The sequence below is a fragment of the Acanthopagrus latus genome, chromosome 5 (genome assembly GCF_904848185.1).
Source record: "Acanthopagrus latus isolate v.2019 chromosome 5, fAcaLat1.1, whole genome shotgun sequence".
In the NCBI taxonomy this organism is placed as follows: domain Eukaryota; kingdom Metazoa; phylum Chordata; class Actinopteri; order Spariformes; family Sparidae; genus Acanthopagrus; species Acanthopagrus latus.
This window is the reverse complement of record NC_051043.1, coordinates 26,765,539-26,786,704: the sequence shown is the minus strand read 5'-3', so window position 1 is coordinate 26,786,704 and position 21,166 is coordinate 26,765,539. Positions and strand designations below refer to the sequence as shown.

Sequence of the window (21,166 nt, the reverse complement as noted above, 5' to 3'; positions counted from 1 at the left end):
TAAATGTTAACGTTTATAAAATAAAATTCTCCTACGATCCAATCAAAAGTTGTATTCTCTTAAGATTCGATCAGTGTTTCTAGAATACCTCTATACATCTACAGTCTGTCAGGTCCGTGACAAAGTTAACCCATTTTGTTTCATTCAGTTGATAAACATCAGAGGTCTGAGATAACTCTGAGACAATGTGCATTGCCTCCCCACATTAAACATCTGTGGTGAGCACTGTCCTAGATCTGTAAAATAGAAACATTTACTACAAGATTTCTCTGGTTGATAATGCTTTAAAAAGCGTCACCAACCATTGGTGGCATGCAAAAAAAAAAAAAAAAATCCCGCGTTTCGATATATAAGCACCCCGTGTGCCAGTTTTCAGAGCATTCAGTCGACAGCGGAAAAGACGAGAAGAAGCAACATGTCTCCTGGTAAAGGTAAGCTGATTTTAAATGAAGAGTTGTTGGACTTTTCTGCCAAAACCTCGTGTCGAGGTCACTCTCAGTAACAAAGTGTTGGGTTATCTTGATAATTCTATTGCGATTTCCGGAGAATAACTCATCAACGTTTTTCTACTTCTTCTACTTTCTGCTTAACCTGTGAACACATGCTTCCACGGAGCAACGCAGAGGGGAATATTTCTGAAGAGGCCAAAACTTCAGCAACAGTTGTAGCAGAGAGAATATGTCATTTAATCTCGATGCACTGCACTGGCCTGACAGTTTTGTCTTTCAGTGCAGAGTCTCCTCATGCTTGAACAAGCTTCTGGTTGACTTAATATGCAGATGACAACATCATATTTTCTCCTGCTGCAGAGCTCCTGCTTTTCTGCATTGTGATGATGCACGTCTCCCTCATGGCATCCCGACCAGTTGAGCAAAAGAACCTGGAGAAGATTATCTTTCCCTGCCGGGATCTGTGGATAGTAGAGGATAATTACGTGAGTAAACACATCGTACTTTAACTCATTACACAGTGCATGTGAAGTGACACTTTCGCAACTTTTCCATATTTCTTCGAATCATGATCAGTTCATCTTATTTGAGATGTATCCAGTGGTAAAATCCTTCATTAAACTGAACATAAAGGCCCATGATAGTCAAGTTTCCTGCTCATTGACCTTTTGAAACCCTCCGAGCTCTGACTCATTATGACTCTCACTTCCTCTCTAGACCCGGGAAATGTTTCCGACGCAGCCACCGAGTGGATTAAATAGTACCGTAAAGGGAATAACTATGGGAAACACCACCAAAGAGATCAACACCTCCATCTGTGCTATCAGCAAATACCTCCACAACCACATGGAGAAAATCGTCAGTGACACTCTCATCCCGGGCCCCGCGAGGAAAGAGATCCTCAACGACATTGAGATGTTCGCTCATGAGTTTAAGGCAGCAACTAGAGTCAGCACAGTGCAGTGCAACGTAACCAGTCTTGATGGACTAGACGACTACAAGAAGAAACAACTCGGCTGCCAAATCCTTTCCTCCGTCAGACGGTGGGTGGAGCATTTCGCACACGTGTCCTGTGTGGACCACAGAGTGTAAAGTGTGAAAACACTTATTTATTTGTGCATTTATCTATCTATTTATTTATTTACTGACTCATCATCTGTTTATGTATTTATTCATTGGTGTGTTATTAGCGTAATGTTTTCCATTTTGATTTATAGTTGCCAATATTTATTTATTTATTTATTTATATGGAACGATGTTTTTCATCATGTGCTAGAAGCCGTGTACTGCTGCATTCACTGTACTGGACTACTTTTTCAAATGTAAGCTGGCAACAAACCAAAAAAAAAACCCATCTTTATTTATTAAAGTATTTATTTCAAACCACTTTTATGTATATCATCATCATCATCATCATCATCATCATCATCATCATCATCATCATCCTATATCATGTTTCTGTCACAGAGTACCTTTGTGGTGTAACATTCGGCAGGAAACTTAGAATAATGTGAAAGTGAAAGAAAAACACACACACACACACACACACACACACACACACACACACACACACACACACACACACACACACACACATTGATTGCTGTTTGTAACTGAGGGAAAAGAAATAACAAGTGTTCAGTTTTGTGCTTAGTTGTTTTGTTTTCCCCCGATAAAAAAACAAACAAACGCTGCAATAACAGTTTTCTTTTGTTCTATAATTTCATAAATACAACTTGAAAATATGAATCAATGCTCATCGAGGCCTATTAATAAACTAAAACAGACTTTATAGGCTGTGTTCTTATGACAGTAAAGGTTGCAGACCCTTACCACTAATCCTAACCCCCCCTCGTACCTTTAATCCACTGAGTTACATCCCACCTGTGCACTGGGGCCTGTGAGCAGATCCGGGCTGGAGCCTGAACGCATCGTGGAGGGGTGAAAAGAACAATCACATAACGAACAGGAGAGGCTGTGTTCATGCTGTCCTTAATTCCCCCACTGCTACAAGCTTAATTTATCATCAGTTCATCCGTGCCAGTGCACCTCCACTTTCAAACCACCTTCCTTCTTTTAAACTTTAATATTCACCCTAAAACCAAGTCTTAACCTTCAAGCAGCCTTTCACGAAGCTGAAACACCCTCACTTGGTGGTTTAAAGTTGACATAGGCCCCATGTGAGGATGTTTTCAGTCTATTTTTTACACATTTAGGCTTATTTTGTGTATTTGAGTAAAGAGAGCAGTGTGAGGTTTGTACCAGCACAAACACTCATGTCTGCTGGTGCCAGAAGGGCTGTTGAGGCCTTAGTAGACAAAGTTTACAAGGTGTGGGTTTTTTTTTAAACTCATCTGAAAAATTCAAACACACAGGGGGCAAAACTTCAGGACAACTACATGAAGTGTTGTGGGGAGGAACAGCAACATGCTCACAAATACTTCTGCATTATACATCTGCTGTATCCGGTAAGCTGGAGTTCAGCCTCTCTGCTTCACTCACAGTTGTGTGAAATTGATTTTAAGCGTCCATAATAACTGTAACATTGGATAAGAGATAAGACAGGAGCCTCTCCTCCTCCTCCTCTCTGCTCTTCACCCCTCCACAGACTTTCTTTAATTCTGGAGCTCTGCTGCTGCTGCTGCTGCTGCTGCTGCAAGGAGCATAAAGGGGGAAACACCGAGAAATAATATTGATTTTTGATAATGGTATCAGACATTTGGATGACTGTGCTGATGTTACGGGATGTGTAGGTTTTTCTAAGCCAGAGATTCCAGAGAAAACCCCCCTCCCCAATAATGAATCCTGAACTTGCAATTTTTTTTTTTTTTTTCTGTGACAGCAGCTAAAACGTTGGGGAAAATTTTTTTTTTTAAGATGCTGATCTTTATCTGAGGAGCCTTAATAAAAGTGATCCTCGAAAGTCGGATCCGACAAAGTGTCACATCAGAGAGCCTGCTGCTGACTGAAAAAAACAAAAAACAAAAAACAAAAACCCAACAACAACAAAAAACAAAAAAAAAAACTCTTCACGTCATGGATTCCCGCGTTGGTAAGCACCTCGGCGTGCGGTTCAGAGTCCCGCATGTGTCTCATTTCGATCCCGCATCTTCAGACTTCTGCGAGCTGAAGTTGCACAACGCTGGTGATTGCAAAACCTGCCTGTGAGCGTGCATGTGTGTATATATGTGTGTGTGTATTCAAATCTAACTAATCTGCACTGTGTGTGTGTGTGTGTGTGTGTGTGTGTGTGTGTGTGTGGTTTTTTTTTTAATTTCACACTTACAGCCCTCCTGTTCCTGTGTGCGCTCACTGTACAAGCTGGCTGCTCACCCGTTAAAGCAACCTGGGCCTTGAACGAAACCATCCAGATGATGAGGGAGGATATACGAACCACTCTGGGCAAACTTGTAAGATTATTATCATTATTATTATTATTTACCTGTATTGGTGCTTGATTAACTCTGCTTAGTGTTCAGAACAGCTCACGAGCTTTATTCTAATTGTGTGGGTGAATAGTTGTGGTCCTACCCCAAGCCATGAAGTGATTTTCAGAGAGGATGTTGCTTTCATTCTCGATTAATTAGGCCACATCACTACCACTTTTTTTTTTTTTAATTTTTTTTTTTTTTTAAAGAGATTGTGTTTTACCCGAGAGAGCATCAGTGGAGAATGATATTCAGGGTTTTTCAGCTTTGTTCTGGGGGGTGAAATCATTATTAGTGATCAGTAATATTACAATATAAATAATCCTGCATCCTTTCCCAGTGTTATTTGGGGCCTATCAGTGATTTAATCAGTTGGGTAGATTAATCTGTAACTCTTCATAATGTTAATTAAACCGATGACATGTTGTAAAAGATAAATCTGCAACCTGTAACTACAGCTGACAGATAAATGTAATGGAGTAAAAAGCATTTCCCTCTAAACTGTAGAGAGGTAGAATGATAAAATAACATACTGTGGAAACACTCAACTGGATTACAAAGGTCTAGCTCGCTTCCTCAGTAATGTATCATACTTTTTTTTTTTTTTTACATCAAATCTCTGGGGATTTCTCAAGTGATGTGGGTCCGTCTCTTGCAGACTGAAGCTGGAGTGACCGACGACGTCTCCTGCGACTCCCTGAAGATCACGGAGCAGGTGGGGTCCGAGCAGCAGAACCTCACCGCCGACCACCTCTCCTACTTCCGCTGCTTCATCGACAAGATGACTGGCCTGATCCCGGCGCTGCAGTTCCAGCTGAAGAATATCAGTCAGCTGAGTGAAGACGTGGAGGATCTGATGAGCTCCCGGGTCGTCGACAAGAACTGCACCCTCCCCGCTCCCGGGCACGACCTGGACAGATATGTGCATGTCAGATGTCTGCTGCAGCTTCTGGACCAGAGAGTCACCAAAGCAGCTGATTTTGTTTTCACTGTCTAGTACGAATGTCATAGGATATTTATTTTTTAACAGCTTTAAATTATTGAAAGAAAACGTCTTTTGTAAACCATTTTTATACGGCGTGGGTGAGAAAGTGAACTTGTTCTGGAAAGTTACACAACTTATTATCAGTATCTGATAATGAAGCATCCTGATATTTATACAAAACAAATTGATATTTATTGAAAATAAAGCGATCAGTCATTGATTTTTTTTTTTTTTCATTTTTGTTGCTTTTATTGTGATTTCGAAAATCATTTAAGGCATTTTAAAACTTTTTGCATGGAGACGTTTGGGAACTCTGGAAGAGAACAAAGAACACTCGGTTGCAACATACGAAAAAATATCTTAAAACAAATTAAATACAATATTATATGTGGGGCCAGATCCTATTTGCAAAGATATATTGTACACAATCTGGTACAAAAAAAAACAAAAAAAAAAACTCACAGAAACAAGGAAAGCAAACAAAGGTTGGAAATCCAACCCGGTGTGACAAATATTTTGAAATCATAGGATGAAAGGAAAAAATAAAAAATAAAATAAAATCACCACACAAATGCCAAGCTGCAGTGGAACATTGGGGCTCTCTGTCATAAGTTAAATCATGTTGAAGTGTAAAATTAAAAGGGGGAGAAAAAAAACAAAACCAAAAAGCCAAACTCATGACACCCATAGCTGCATTTTTCATTTTCTTACAGTAGTGCTAAATGAAACAAAATGTTACACTTGTTTAAAAAAAATAAAAGCATTTTTGTTTTGCTGTAAAAAGGCTTCACTACACACTGTAAAAGTGTGGAACTCTGCTACCAGGTAAATGATTTCCATCTTGTAAAAGAGTCACATCTCTCATTTAAAAAAAAAAAAAGTTTGCAATCCACAATAACAGACTGCCCGAGAAAAAAGCTGCACAATCGACAAACTCAGTGGTGTGTTTTCGATCGTCAAAGTCAGAGTAAACTCAGTTGCTGTACAGAAAGAAAGTAAAAACACAAGTCTCATCGTCGGCCTGAGGAGTGCTAAAAATAAATCTGACTGATCAACCTTAAGAGATCGTTATCTGACCTTCAGGCTGATGCACATCAGACATGTTGTGTTCTGTCAAACATGTTGCCAAAAAAACTGAGAAAAATAAATTGAACGGACGGTTAAAACACCCATTTTTAAGGCTTTTGGTCTGTTTCTGCATGCTTTGTCTTTTTCACCATAGCAGACCCGTTGTTTTCTCCTGTGTCCGTCAATAGGACACATTAGAAATTAGTGCAACTAAGTGCAGAAAAAAAAAAAACCACCATAAAAATCTAACAAATCATAAATCAAACCATGCGATGCACCTGTACCCTTACAGATATCATGTATCAAGAGATCAGACTTGCTTTGTTCATAGCAATGCAGCCCTGAGTGACCAACAAAGAAAAGACTGTATTAAGATTGTGTAACACTGTACATTTAAAAGTTGTGTATATATATTTATATGATCTGTACTGCTAGTTCAGTTATGCTCCCTATGAGGGCTGTAAGTATTATTGCTCCATATTGCTTTTACCTGCAATGTAGAAATGCACGTACGTAACATACTGTATCTAGGATGATTTCTTTCAGGTCAAATTTGCAGTTGAACTGAATGGAAATTTGCACAACGAGCACAGCATGAAGGCAGATGTTCAGCATGGATGGAAAACCAACGAGAAACCACTATTGGTGACTGGCTGGCTAACAATCACCTGAGTAAATGAGGGACGGGAAAAGATGATAAAGCTCTTACCTTTCTTGTATTAATTAAGCACGGAGCACCTACATTCAGGTTTGAAGTTCTCCTCTGAGGTTTTTTTTTTTTTTAGAGCCTCCAGAAAAAAAAATAAAACACACAAAAAACTATACAGCCAGCTAATCCGACAAAAGTCCCATGTTCATCTCATCGCCTTGTGAAAAAAAAAGCATCATTTCCATCCACTTTATACATCTGAGAGAGAAAACATAAATGAACAATCGCTCAATATTTCCCTTTTTAACACAACACTGTGTTTTCGCACTATAAAAGTCATTTCAGTTTAAATATTGTTATTCAGAAAGCAAACCACACGTACCACCTTCCAATAAAAGTGTTTAGAAGATCTTCACCTAAAACGGGCGAAGGCAGTAGTAGTTCATGTCATTTAAATATAATACAATAAAAGCCTTTTTTTTTTTTTTTTTGCACATTTGTTGTAAACGTAATTTCAAAGGTTTGGGCTCCATCTGTGCACCATCCCCATGAATCAGTGTACAACAAACACATGACCGTCGTCCATCATTTCATGTACTTTCCAAGAAAGTTGTGATTCCGTGGAAGACTGTGCTGAACGGCTGCACGGTTAACTAGTTTTGGATGATTGTTGTTGAGTCCAGGTGGCTTTTTGGGGTCTGTGAAATCAAGGCTACACATCTGCATGTGTGACGGCATTGATGGCTTCTTCAGGCAGCAGGGATGGATCGCTAAGAATGGACGTGGTCGTGCTCAGCTGGCGAAGGGTCCCCAGCACCACTGCAAAACAGAAAAACATAAATTAATAACCATAACCCGAGTTTAAAACAGGATTTTGAAGCTAACTGTCCTGGTATGTATCCTTACAGAGTGCTGCATAGTAGGTGTGTCACAATTTCCCATGCTGTAGCATTGATTGGAAAGTTGCTATAAAAATAAAGTTATCATTATCATAAAGTTGATTGTGCCCCAATGAAAAGCTGGATTTAAACTCAGAAGAGCGAAAACCTCTGCCAAATAGCCATCCTTAATGCAATCAAGCCCGATCCAGTATTATAAATGAAACAAATTAAAATCTGCCAGATGTGGACTTGTATTTGAATCCCCATTAAAAGTCATTCCCAGAAAACGGCACCATAAACACCCCTGATTTTCCTATTTACATTAAGATCAAACTGTTCAAAAATGCCCAAATTTGCACTGCTAAAGTGTGGAGAACACCCCTCGATGAGACACACCCTCCCATCCACGCTGTGTAGGAATACGTTCACAAGTTTTTGTGCAACCCAGCGACAAACCAACAAACGAACGGACAAGGGTAAAAAAATGACCCTCCTCGGTGGAAACAAAAAAGTTAGCAGGTGGCAGAAGGAAGAGGGGAATGACGAGCTTTATACCAGCAGTCTACATTCAGTAAGTCAAGACTAGTTTTTCCACAAGCAAGGGTGTGGCGAGGTTCACCATTCTGTCATGATCATATAAAAGATATTACTAAATGAGTTCAAGAACATTTTGTTCAACAGCTGTCAGTGAACACAATTCTTTGCAAATGATTGCTATATGTATTTATTTGTTACTACTGGGGCTGTGTTTGTCTGGAGGCAAGGCTTGGGGTCTAATGGAAAAAAAAAAAAAAAAAAAAACCTTTGGTGGGGAAAGTGTTGACGCTCAGCAAAACTTTATGTGTAACTCAGCGTTTTCCAGGATGTTGTTGGCAAATTTGTCATATACCAGGACTTTGTCATGACAGCTGCATCACACGTTCATAAAAAACAAAACAAAACAAAAAACCTGGTGTGTCATGAAGTCAGTGACTCAGGAGGAGAATTTAGGATACACTGACAGATAAAACAAAAATGAGGGGGCAACTTTACACGTGGAATAAAACCTACACATGGAATAAAAAGCAAAAAAGATAGAAATCTTTTGACGTCACCACACACTGTTGGAGCGTCGGTCAGACAAAGAAAAGTGGGCAGACAAAGAAATACTACTGGGAAGTGTGATGATCACTTAATGAGATGCACCGTTTCCTGTAAGGTCATGGCTGATTGATAACAGAGGAAAAGGCAGAGAGAAACCAACAGAGATAGCGACAGATAGGAAGTATAAAATCTTGACTACGTAAATTACATACAGTGAAAGGAAGCTGTCTCTGTGCTGCAAACGCTCCACAACTTCTGATCCTTTCTGTTGCAGCTTTCTAGGCGACATGTACCCTGACGAGGTGGATCAGTTTGTGCCTTTTTACTTACTGGGTCTGAGCACTGGCAGGGAGCAGTAACGATCGAGCCACTGCAAAGTGGTCTGGTACAACTCCGTTTTGCTTGTAGTTGACACCATCCCATTGAATGACTCAAAGAGAGGCTTGATGATGATGCTGAACTAGAAAGGACGGCGGTCAAGGATCAAGCTCACGACAGAGCGGAACAGGTGTTTTTCTGCCTGGCGGACTGTTTAAGATCCAGACTAATGTGCACGTCTGTAGCTTTAGTTTCACCGCGTTGTGCTTGAAGAGTAACTCCACCAGTTTCACACATTAAAGTGTGCTTGCAGCACCACAGGAAGCGTGTAATCTGATAAACTGCCTCCTGTGATGTCATTAATTTGCACTGAGGTTAATGTGGGAACGAGGTTTGAAAAGCTTTCCACTGGTCTAGCACTGCACTCCTACACTGCTGGAGAATTTAGAGAAATATTAAAACAAACGATCAAACTACATCACTACAGTATAACCACAGATCTTATCTTTTACATTCAACACATTCTGGTGCCTACATTACCCACAATGCAACTTCGCCACTGAATGACATCACTGGAGGACATCTTTCAGAACCCATGCAGCTTCGTGCAGCAGAAAAAGGCTTTCATTTTTTTTTCCCACATATGCGGTAGTTTTCCCGATACCTGTAACTTGGTGGAGTTACCCTTTAACCTGAAGTATTTAAAAAAGGTTTCAGATGTATGAACCTTGACTTTCTATTAATGATCCCTTTGCTGTGAGTGGAGCAGGATATGACCACTCTGTTATTTATCAGTCTGATCTGGAGGATGTGCGTCTCAGACACAACAGCGTTTCATATCAAAAGTATAATGCTGACACTGTACTTTGTGTTATGACCAAGCAGCAAACAGTCAGTAAAAGCACTTTCATTAAAAAAAAGGATACAATCCAGAACTTCCAGTTCTGAAGAGTGCGGTTCTTCACGTATTCGTTGAACTCCTGCATGTGGTCGAAGCGATGTCGCCTGATGGGAACCCCTGTGACGGGCAGCTGCTCCTGACACGTGCTGTCGTTCGGCGGTGATGAGAAGAAGAAAACAGTTGAGAGTTAATGTGTCTGTGCAAGTTTTGTTTTAATATTTCAAGAGAGGAGTGATATATTTGGTGCTTAAACATACTTAATGGAGGCATTGAGCTCCTCTATCTCCTCTCGTAGCCTCCTGACCTCTTCTTGCATCTGCTGCCTCTCCTGCTGGAGTTTCCCAATGTGCTCCACTGTCTTCTGCAACGTGACCGCGTTACTGGTCTAAACGCATGAAGTTTATGTATACGACCGGAAGAGAGAAAGCAAATTAAATAATCAGAACGGCAAATACTGGGACCAAACATGATAAAATATAGACACACAGATGGGCAGACTTACATTTAATTGTGACTTTAGAGTGGGAACAAGGTCACAGAGTGTTTTAAAGCCATTCTTTATGTTTGATCTCCTCTTTTGCTCAGCAGATATGTGTACTGTCCTCCGGCACTGTTGGACAACAGCAGTGGAAACATTACACAGAGAATTACTGAGAAAGTTTCAGAGCAAAAAGCTAAATGTTACTGTTGTTACGAACAGAGTTAATAGTTGTTAGGGCACCATATTCTGTCTGAAAAACATTAAAGACACACAAACACAAACCTGATTTTGTTCGTTCTTGACCAAAAGTGCACTGCTGCTACTAATCAGTGACTGAGGACTTGGGACTTGATCTAAGCCACATGGTGAGCCTTGACCTGATCCTGGCTGACTGTGAACTGGGAAAAAACAAACAAACAAACAAAAACTTGTAACAATTGGAAGGCTTTTAGTTATGATGTGCTTTTCTGGGAAAAAATAGTTCTCACCGACACTAGAAGAGACTTTCTGATTTTTGCGGCAGGAAGAATAAGACTTTTCTTTGGGGGCAATTGGCTGGTGAGACTTGTGTGTATTAGACACAACATGAAACCCAGAGGCCTGAGACACATGAGAGGAGAAAAAAATAGAAATCAAAAGGCAGGTAACCGCCTGTAACGATGAAGCACAATCTATCTTTACTTTTATCACACTCAAGCCACTGCAGTGTAAGAACAGAGCTGTAAACATACCCCTCCCAGATGAGAAGGAGCGATGACCACTCCAGCATTAGAGACCACATCCGCTTTCAAAGGTGTTGGTGTAACAATCACAGCATTAGTATGACCTGGGAAAGGGGCTGAGAAGATGAACACTGACAGTAAGTACGTGCATTTATATGTGAGTATCCATGAATCTGTTATATAGGTCATTATCCTCTGTGTTTTTTCCCCAGTTATGCAGAAAATAAGCTAATAAAGTCTGTGGTTGATGTAAATTAACAGATTTCATAATTTTTAACAGATTTCAGGTCCAAAAATGATTAATTTCAAATCTTGAAAGACAATGTGCTCTATTATCTTGCTCAAAATAAAACTATAGAAAGATTATTCCCTCAATTTGTCCAAATACTAGAAGAGTTCCAGATGTTTTCTCACCAACACAGTTTCCAGCAGTGCAAGCTGCAGTGACTCAGACACGACTCACACCGTAAACTTTACATCACCATTGTTGTTAATCAATACGGCTGAATAAAAACAGCTTGAGCGCTATCTTGTGGTAATTGACTGACACAGCTCCACTGCCAGATCAACAATACTGAATGCACAGATGCAAAATTTAATATACTGATCTTGAGAACAGACCTGTGAGGATGAGGTGGGAAGAGGAGGGGGTGTTAGCAAGAGCAATCCTTTGCACGGGGCGGTTTTTGTTGGCACTGGAGGACTGAAAGGGGCGAGGCAGGGCAAAAGTCTGAGGGTGCTGCACAGAAGTGGCAGGCAACGAAGCCAAGGGTTGGAGTTGAGATGAAGGAGGCGGAGGTTGAGTGGATATGGAGCTATACTCGGAGCTATGGCTGTAGGTGGTGGCTGAGTCGTTGGGGGTGACGGTAGAGGAGGCCGTGTGTGTGATCACAGTGGGCGCTACAGTTTCACCCAGCGCAGAGGAGTTGTCCAAGGGTGAGGGAACCATGGGCGCTGCTGAGGCCATGTCCTGACCTGAGAGGCACTGTGCCAGAGGATCGTGGGATAATGACTGAGAAACTGAGGAACCTACTGCTTGATCAGTGGGCGTCACCGGCCCAGGAAACAGAGGCAGGTAGTTCTGTACATAGGCAGAATCGCCAGCGCCACCACCACCACCACCACCACCACCAACACCACCAGTTCCACTGGTCTGATTGGCCATGGGAGAGGGGATGGGCAGGGAGCCAGGAGGGGGGATGTGGTTGGTTGTGAGCTGCATGGAAGACATTAACTGGGCCTGGCAAGGGATAACAAAGGAAAAGGGAACAAAAACACTTAGTCCGTTCTTCTAGTGCAATATGATGAAGAAGAGACACAGTTTATATTACATACTAGACATGTATACATGCATATAATGAACATAATCCTTTACGTGTATGCATATTTATCCAGTATTTATTTGCACCACTCTTATTTATTTATTTATTTATTTATTTATTTATTTATTTATTTATTTATTTATTTATTTATTTATTTAATACAATTATCATTATTTTGGGGAATTTGATTATTTGTCAGCAATGAAAATGTCAGAAGTGGATGAATTATTCCCTCAAATATCAATGAATAACTGACAGGGTTTGTACATATTTTAAAAAGGTAAAATTCAGGCACTTTCAAGGTACCTGAATCAACATTTCCAAGACTCTCAAAGCCGCTATCGTCACATCTAAATTGTCGCCTTATATGAAATTGCAAAATGTAACAATACAGAATTCTCAGTCATACATTGTCACTTTGTTATTCTACCAGCTGTTCATATTAACTTTCATTATATGCTATATTGATGATGGTTATTTAATTATTGCTATTTTTTTATTGCCAGGAGACAGTAAATAAATAAGAGGACAGATGTTTCATTACAAATACCAAAAGTAAACATGATGAATCATACGTTGTGTGGATGAAATGACAAGTCACGTTAAAAATCATGCATTATTTCAAGGATTTTAAGACTCGAAATTCAATATTCAAAAGGTTTCAAATCACAGATATATATATCAGATACATTTACCGTTATCCTTTTGTAACTACACATCAGACAAGAACCTTTGGGAACGCCACATTTATACAACCGACGGAAAATAGAAAATGCCCTTTCACAATAATATGGCTAAATAAATGATCTCTGACTGACAGCATGAAAGAGAGGCGAGATATTCAGCCATATTTCAAGTGATTCTCAAAGGAATATAAATCTAATGTTAAGCAGTCTGAGCAGCAAGTCATGTATGAAAAGTGCTACGTACATAAAGTTTAGTAATATTATTTTGTTACGTAGATTTTCTTTTGTTTGTAACTACAGTAAGACAGAAATATGGTAGGAGATGTTGACTAAAAAGACTATACGACTTCAGTCTAGGTAGAGTAACAATCCTAGCACAAACTCTAATCATGATGGTGTGTGTTAGGGACTGTGCCTGGGGTTGGTGTTTACCTGTGACTGAGAGCTGCTGCTGGGTAGAGGGGTGACAGATGATGCAGTGGGGGAAACAGAGGGGAAGGTGGACTGACGGAGGCTGTGAAATAAGTCTGGAACAAGAGTCTCTATGTTAGCTTGATGTTAGTAACACCACACTACTTTTTTTTGTGTTAGGCTAAGCAAACTGCTACAGCAGAGTTACAAGAACATGTGCGCATGATTACTGTAAAGTGTACAAAATTAGTGTGTATATGTGCAACACTACTGCAGATATGGGTGGTGCCCCCACCACCACCACCACCACCACCACCACCACCACCACGGCTACCTTGTAGTGGATCAAAGGAGTCCATGAAGTCCAGGTTGGGTTGTAAGGGGATGAGTCCAGGTTGGATCATGTCTGCATTGCCTGCGTGAGCTGTGAAAGGCAAAGAGGCAGAGGTCAGGAAGACAATCCAGCCCCACGCAGAGCTCATGTTCACATGGTACATTATTTAGAGAAGTGTGTTAACCATCTCAAATGTAGTGATAACATTAAACAAAGGACAAAAGTTGGAGTTTAGAGTTGGAGTAGCTAAACATTTTATTATGATTTATAGGGGTTTATCAGCACAAATGGAATATTTATTCATAATTTTGTCTTGTTAGCGTATAATCATCTGAGAAAGGGCTGGACAATATATTGATAGTATGTCACTATCATGATATGAGACTTGGATACCGTTATAATCAAACATATGGCACCATAAGCGTCGTCTTTTGCTTTTAAAGGCCGCATTATGGGAAAATGTACAGAACCTACCAGGCTGTTCTACTTGTTTTAAGTTGCCTTTATCCATTTAGTCATTACATCCACATTACTTATGATCATTCATCATAAATCACAGTGTGTTAATATTTAGTTAAAGTACCAATAGTCATCTCTCACATGTCTAGCATTCATGTAGAGCTTTTGAGGAAATTTTAAAATGTAGAAATATATATTGTGTATCGTGATGTAGCCTAAAAATATGGTTATCTTAGTTTGAGGTCATATCGCTCAGCCCCAACCTGAAGAGGGGAGTTGTTCTGTGTTTTTGTTGCCTTATAATGACAGTTTAATATATCTTAAGGGAGCATATCAGAGAGCCCAAACACTGGCCATTTCACAACTTTAGCATTCTTAATGGAGGCTGAGATTAGAGGTGTTTAGTTGGTTGCAATCTGCAACCACACTGCTAGATGCCATTACAGTACATCCTGCACACACGTCCTTTGATGCTACCAATATAATTATGACAACTGATGATTTTCTTACCAATCTCCCTCGGATTGGGCCAGGCTATGGGCTGGTGCGAGGCCAGCGTAGAGAACAACGTGTCTGAAAACTCCGACATCAGGACGTCCATGTCAAAGAGGGGGTCCATCTCCATGGGTGCAGGTGCTTCATTATGCTTACGAGGCACACGGCGTGCTGCAGTCTCTTCATCCTGATAAAAGGAGACACGGAGCATGTCTGGAGAGACTTCCCCAAACAGCGAGAACTGCTCCTCTGGGCCCTTTGAATATTCAAAATGCAACCACCAAGCCAGTTAATGACACACAAGCATGCAGTGATGAGTACAGCCAACATGGGATGATTTCCTTCCACAGTTCATGCACTAATCTTAAAAAAAGACTTCAACTCACTTATAATGTGTGTGTGTGTATATATATATATATATATATATATATATATATATATATATATATATATATATATATATATATATATATATATATATATATATATATATAATATATTGTGCAATTAGAAGCTACATTAGGTGCAAGCAGTCAAAAGCACTTTGCATCGTCAAGAATGCAAAGTAAAAAGTATGTGAATAGTGTGAGCGTGACTTGGTGGATTAATGGAGTAATTTCATCAGTGTCAACAAGTGTTTGAACAGATGCTGATAGTGATGATTGTTTGGATTATATCGGCAATTTGGCGAGTTGAGCATGATGCGAATTCTGCATACCTTTAGCAAGCTTGACAGGTCCTCATCTTTGTGCTTCTGTAACTATTAGAAAAAGGTTGTGAGTGCCAAATTAAACAACTATCAATGTTTTCTATCAAATCAAACCAACAGGATACATCAACAAAATGTCCACTATCCCCCCTGTAAATGCTCAGTATTGTAAAAAAAAAAGACAATACCCTTTTCTTAAAATATGTTCTCCACTTGTGGTATTCTCTAATGACAATTTCAATTCTTCTTTTCCAGCATTTCCCCTCTGTGGCAGCACCCTGCAGAGGAAGGACGGAGATGGAAAATTACACCAAGTCCACCAGAACAAAGAGGAAGTAATAAAGGAAACATAAAACTAAGGACGTGTTTAAGAGACTGAAAATAAAATGATTCACGGGAGGATTTCAGCACATTATGTGCCATTCGTTACATCACATGATCATCACATTTTTCTGTCTTACATCAGCAGGACGATGAATGTCCAAGTCCATACTTCCATCCAGGGGTGTCACAAAATGACAAACAGGATTATCCCTTCTCTCCACATCTAGGGGTAGGAAAAAAACAACCTCAAGGTCACCCACAGCTGTAAGAGACAGTCTCTTTTTACCTACCAATGAATCGTATTTACAGTAAACATAAATTGGCATCTTGAAGCACTTATTGCTTAACGGTATGAAAATATCAAAAGTGATTAAAGTGACATTTGCTGCACTTTGTAAGCACAAAAACGTCCTCACCATACAGGCTTAATCCATGTGTTGCTGATTTTGTGTCATAAACATAAAAACAGGTGCACAAGACACCCTCCAAGTGTCACAAGAAATCATTACACAACATAAAATAATATAGATTATCACACACGCTTATTACATTATTCCAACTCCGAGCTGTAAAAATTCACTAGTAATTTTCCACTGACAACTCCAAAAATACTTTCTCCTACTATGACAAATCTTTTCTTACATCATGTTTGCAGACTACAACTTCACAAGGTCACACCAACATGCACAACTTCAGGTGGAAGGTCATCGCTCAGCTCACGGCTCATGAGAGCTTGACCTACTTCGTGTTTATTTTTGAAACATGAATGAGAGTTGCGGTTCGTCACTGTCACTCAACTGCTCATGGCATGTAAACAAACTGTTACTACTGCAGGATGCTGCAAAGACTGTGCCAATGTTTATCTTGAAGATAACAGAATGTCTTTGTGCATGCTGCAGCGTGATGTAAGAAATGTTTAAGTAACTTTAAACTTAACGCTCAACAATAGGGTCTACATTCTGTTGATACGAAAAGAAAAGGGACGGTGCGGGACTCTTACACTGCATATACCAGGCTCTCCAAATGGCGTTGTTGAGGCGGATCTTGTCTCTCCAGAGCAGCTTTAGACCTTTGAAGTTCTTCCATTTGGGGGATACCAACTTACCACTGAAAAGACAATAACATTAACAGTCAAGTAATCAGTCTACGGAACAAAGATGTCAGCTTTACTTCAGTAGAAAGAGATCATAGTTCCTTGTGTGACAGGATCAGAACTGAATTCCACAAAGTGCCGGCTCATTCTTCTACCCCACAATGACTCAACACCTTAAGCCTGATTTGTTTGAGTTATTGTGAATCTATTAGCTGTTATGACTTCACATCAGAAGGAAGCTTTTAAAATGTCACCTCACAAACCAATACAGATGCTTGACCCAAAGCCTTCATACCTGAGAGTCATGCTTGCTCGCTGTAGCACTAAGCTAGCGTCCGTCGCTCAGTAAGTTTAAGGTAAGAATACGACAGGAGCTACATGTCTGACGACTGACTGTTTCACTAAGGAACTGGCCAGAATGTGACTTCTAACGCCAACACATGCTCTGGAACAATGTGTTTATTTAAAAACAATGACAGAAAGGGCAAACTGTCTCCTGTCAAAGCTCAACACAGAGAATCCAAGTGGATAGATATTCAAAAAGACAATAAGACAAAAGGTCAACCTGACCAACTCTGCCACCATAAAGAAATAAAGAAATAAACTGAGCCAAACCAACAGGCGGGAACCTCCCAAGGTCAAGCTCGAGTTAGAACGATGATTACAACCGTGATATGGAGACGGGGAGCCAAACAAAACCAAGAGGAAACAGCACATGTGCACAACAAAACAACATGTAAAACACGGTGACAGCAGAGGGATTAATGAGTGTGCACTGCTATAACTACATGATGTGAAATTGAGAATTACAGCTTTGGGGGTTGGGCAAACCGGCTGATATCACGACCGAGGCCGATGAATTTCCTGTAGTTCTGTCACAATATTTAATTAAAGATAGCTCTAGTTCCTCATCCACCACACTACCTGCTATAACTCATGTTGCATTATTTAAAATATGTCACCCGAGGCAGAGCCACGTAAAGTAATTTGTTCAGCTGACACGGCTACATCTCTCCATCAGTACGTATATGCACCAACTAGTTCAAATGGCACAAGAGAAGTAGATAGCGATGATAAAGATAAACTAAACATACTACTTTATTTGAAGGAGTGTGTATAAGACCGGCAAGACGCTGCCATAATAAGTGTCATTAGGGGCCATTTATGTCAACAGTTCACACAGATTCCCTCATGTTCATAAAAGGTATCATATTACTTTTACACACTTCTGATAGTTTTACAAAGAAAAACATCTGTCTCTGCTTTGATTCAAAAATGCTGATCATAAAAAAAACAGTAGGGTGAACCTCAGAAATGTCTCTCTTTCCTTCCTTCCTGTTCACTCTTTTCCATTTTTTTTTTCTCCTGTTATTCGTGTGCTTGCTTTCCCGTGAAAGTCCTCTGGAGTAGAAAAGGTTGGTTCAGTAAATAAGTGGGTTCAAGCTCGGTGCAATGAAGAAAGAAGAAGGAGAAGTATTACAGAGATCCACTATCACTCTTGTTTTAGGTGAAGGCCCTCTCGTGTTTATAAATACTCATCACTTCTCCCTTTCAGATGAATGACAACAGCAGAACAGTCACTTGGAGTGGTGCTTTCCTGAGCTATAAATAGTCTTCCCGATGATTCCTTGTCAGTGGCATTTGCAAACTGAGAGGGAATCCTCTGAGCAGCTGGCTCCGCACCAGAGCTACAGTAACACTACAGATGTTAACGGAGGACCACAGGTAAATATCCAGCATTTTTACACACAAACTCACCTCTGAATATGTCAACTGCTTTTGGTTTGTATCTTAATAACTACTACTTATTACATTCTGTAAAGCTGATAAATGTTTTGTCATCCACTTTCCTGGATTTCGTCTTCGCCTCTTCAGGACACAATTATTTTCAGCGGACGCAGAATATTTAGCTTAATAATCACACGGGCAGGATTCGGGTTGTGTTATGGTGGACCGCTCTCGTTCTCCGAAGAAAAAACTTGGACTCAAAACACAAAACAGTTGTGACAGAAATGCCATTCAACGGGATCTGTCTGTTCTCACCCATCACTTTCAACCGCAGGCGTGGCCGGCTCACATCTAGCATCATAAACAAATACTTCACGCTTCACTGGAACTGTCTCGTACATTAACACAAGCTGATGGTTTTGATCAATTTTTCCCCCTTTTGTGCAAACACATTATAGCAATTTGGCGCTCACTGTCAGAAAATAAGGCCAGAATCAAACCACCGGCTCTGCCACCTGAATCACAGCCGCTCAGCGAGAACATCACGTAATCCATATGTCATTATGACTATCTTATTTAAAAATAACTGAACAAGTCTAGACTTCAGTCTCCCAGCGTTCCCTTTCCGCACCATCCTCACAAAGAAATGTGTTCCGTCTTTGAATAAACAGTGGTGACAGTTCTGTCTAATACGATTTAAGACTTGCATAGCCAGTGGCAACTCAGACAAGACGCAGCGAAGCACTCCTGAATTTTGGCCCGGTACCACCGAAGGATTACGGTTTGTTGCTGGTTCCTCCCCGAGTTAAAACAAAGACCTTTCTTTCGAGAACAATCAGTGCGAGATCTGAGTTTATCAGCTCCCATCCTCAGAACTCATGTCTCAACAAAGTGTTGTGCTGAGGTACAAATCTGACTTGCTTACTCATTACATTTTGTGCTGCGTTCTACTTCTAATCAACTATATTTCAGAGAGACAGTTTGGCAGAGCGGTGCTGGGAGCTCTTTCGCAATCGCTCGGATTTTAGGGCACCGAGCCAGAACCGGGCTTCTGGATTTGAAAGTGATGACTGACGCAGGTGAAACTCTCAGGGCTGGAGGAGAAGCGGGCATGTTCCTGAGACTCCAACACTCAACAAAAGTGTTTTTTTTTTTTTTAGCCACTTCAACATTGCATGTGTTTCCAGAATTCAGCTGAATCTCATGACATAGGAAATTACTTATTTCTGGATTTACGTATTTGTCCTCAGCTCCCAGTGACGCGGTCGTAATCCCTCTGATTATCATTCAGGGTGGGAGCCTCGCTGCTGAGGAGCATCATCACTGAGTTGGAGTAAAATCAGAACAAGAGCTAACCTGAATTTTGGACCCGTCAACTAACTAGTTTGCCCTAAACATGTGATGCGCTTATAAAACACAAAGCATCACTTATGATTGAATCCAAATGATTTCTTTGCATTCATAGTTGAAATCTCCTCCCTAAACTTCTCAGACGGTGTCATTCAAATAACATCTTCGGTCCAAAAGTGCATAAATAATAAGTGATGATGTCATATTATATATATATATATATATATATATATATATATATATATATATATATATATATATATATATATATATATATATATGGCACACAGGGGTGTATTATCTCTGCAGAATGCTCTAGAGAGTATCGTTTTGAATGTAAACCTATTGAGGTAAAGAGACTTCTCTGTTCAACATGGCACTAAAAGGACAACAATAAGAGACCAAGCAGGAAGTTACATAAAATAGAGGACTCGTGACTTCAGTTTGACACCAGTGAGAGGACCGAGGAGAGATTCAACGTGGACTGTGTGAGGGGCTCCAGTGGACATTCACGAACACAGGATGGGCAGGTGTGTCGTAACTCACCTGTAGGCGAGAGTCATGCACTCAAACAGTTTGGTCAGTGAAGCGTCTATGGAGAGGTGCGACATGCTCGCCTTGCCAAAGTGATACGTCTGACAGGTCTGCTTGTTGACAGTGTCGAAGTCGTAGCCTTTCTTCGGTGGGTGCTCGATGTGGGGCGAGGACACCATGAAGTGTCCACTGTGGATGATCTGAGACTCCATCCCGTCCGATCTCCTCAGACCCAGCTGGGTCTCCTCCGCGTCCGAGTCGTCCTCCTGCTCCTGCTTTATGCTCGCCTGCGGACGACGGTATTTCTGCCTTAAAGACATCTTTGCAGTCGTCATGTCGGTGCCACACCACACAAATAGCTAACGTTAGCCAACGAGCTAAGACAATAAAACTCCCCTTTCATGAAGCTTGCCAGCTGCGACGGAAAAACACGGCTGAGGGGTTTGTTGGTTAAAGTTTGTCAACTTGGCGCCTTCCAGTCCAAGTTCCTCGGTGCGGTCATGATTTTTAAGCCTGCCGTCGGTAATTAACGGTCCGAGTGAACTTGTTGTTGTCTTGTGAGATAGTTGACGTAAAGTCGCAGCGACCAGCTGACAAAAAAACAGCTCGTAGGCTCCTTTCTGTCTCGAGCAGGAAGTTCCTGTGCAGAGGCGATTCTGATTGGTCGAGGTCGGAGCCCCACCCACCGAGCCTCTCAAAATAAACCTGGGGCGATGGTGGCGGAGTCAGCCCCTCTTTGTGGACCCATTAATAAAA

At 40.7% G+C, this 21,166-nt stretch overlaps 1 protein-coding gene across 2 annotated transcripts; it reads right to left on the bottom strand.

Moving 5' to 3' along the window:
- Window positions 1-6,699: 6,699 nt before the first annotated feature.
- Window positions 6,700-21,165, bottom strand: LOC119019560 (MLX interacting protein). Of its 2 annotated transcripts, none has more exons than XM_037098296.1 (17): window positions 20,423-21,165; window positions 16,706-16,812; window positions 15,843-15,928; window positions 15,570-15,659; window positions 15,391-15,432; window positions 14,688-14,859; window positions 13,719-13,808; window positions 13,406-13,500; window positions 11,587-12,205; window positions 10,975-11,081; window positions 10,732-10,843; window positions 10,526-10,641; window positions 10,265-10,372; window positions 10,020-10,147; window positions 9,788-9,908; window positions 8,874-9,003; window positions 6,700-7,398 (listed from the first exon to the last, which is right to left on the bottom strand). In XM_037098296.1, the coding sequence occupies exons 1-17, from the start codon at window positions 20,743-20,745 to the stop codon at window positions 7,292-7,294; spliced, it is 2,553 nt and encodes an 850-aa protein (XP_036954191.1). In that variant the 5' UTR covers window positions 20,746-21,165; the 3' UTR covers window positions 6,700-7,291. The 2 variants fall into 2 exon arrangements, with proteins under 2 accessions (XP_036954191.1, XP_036954190.1); XM_037098295.1 differs by having other exon boundaries at window positions 14,688-14,928; window positions 20,423-21,164.
- Between the last annotated feature and the right edge of the window lies 1 nt (window position 21,166).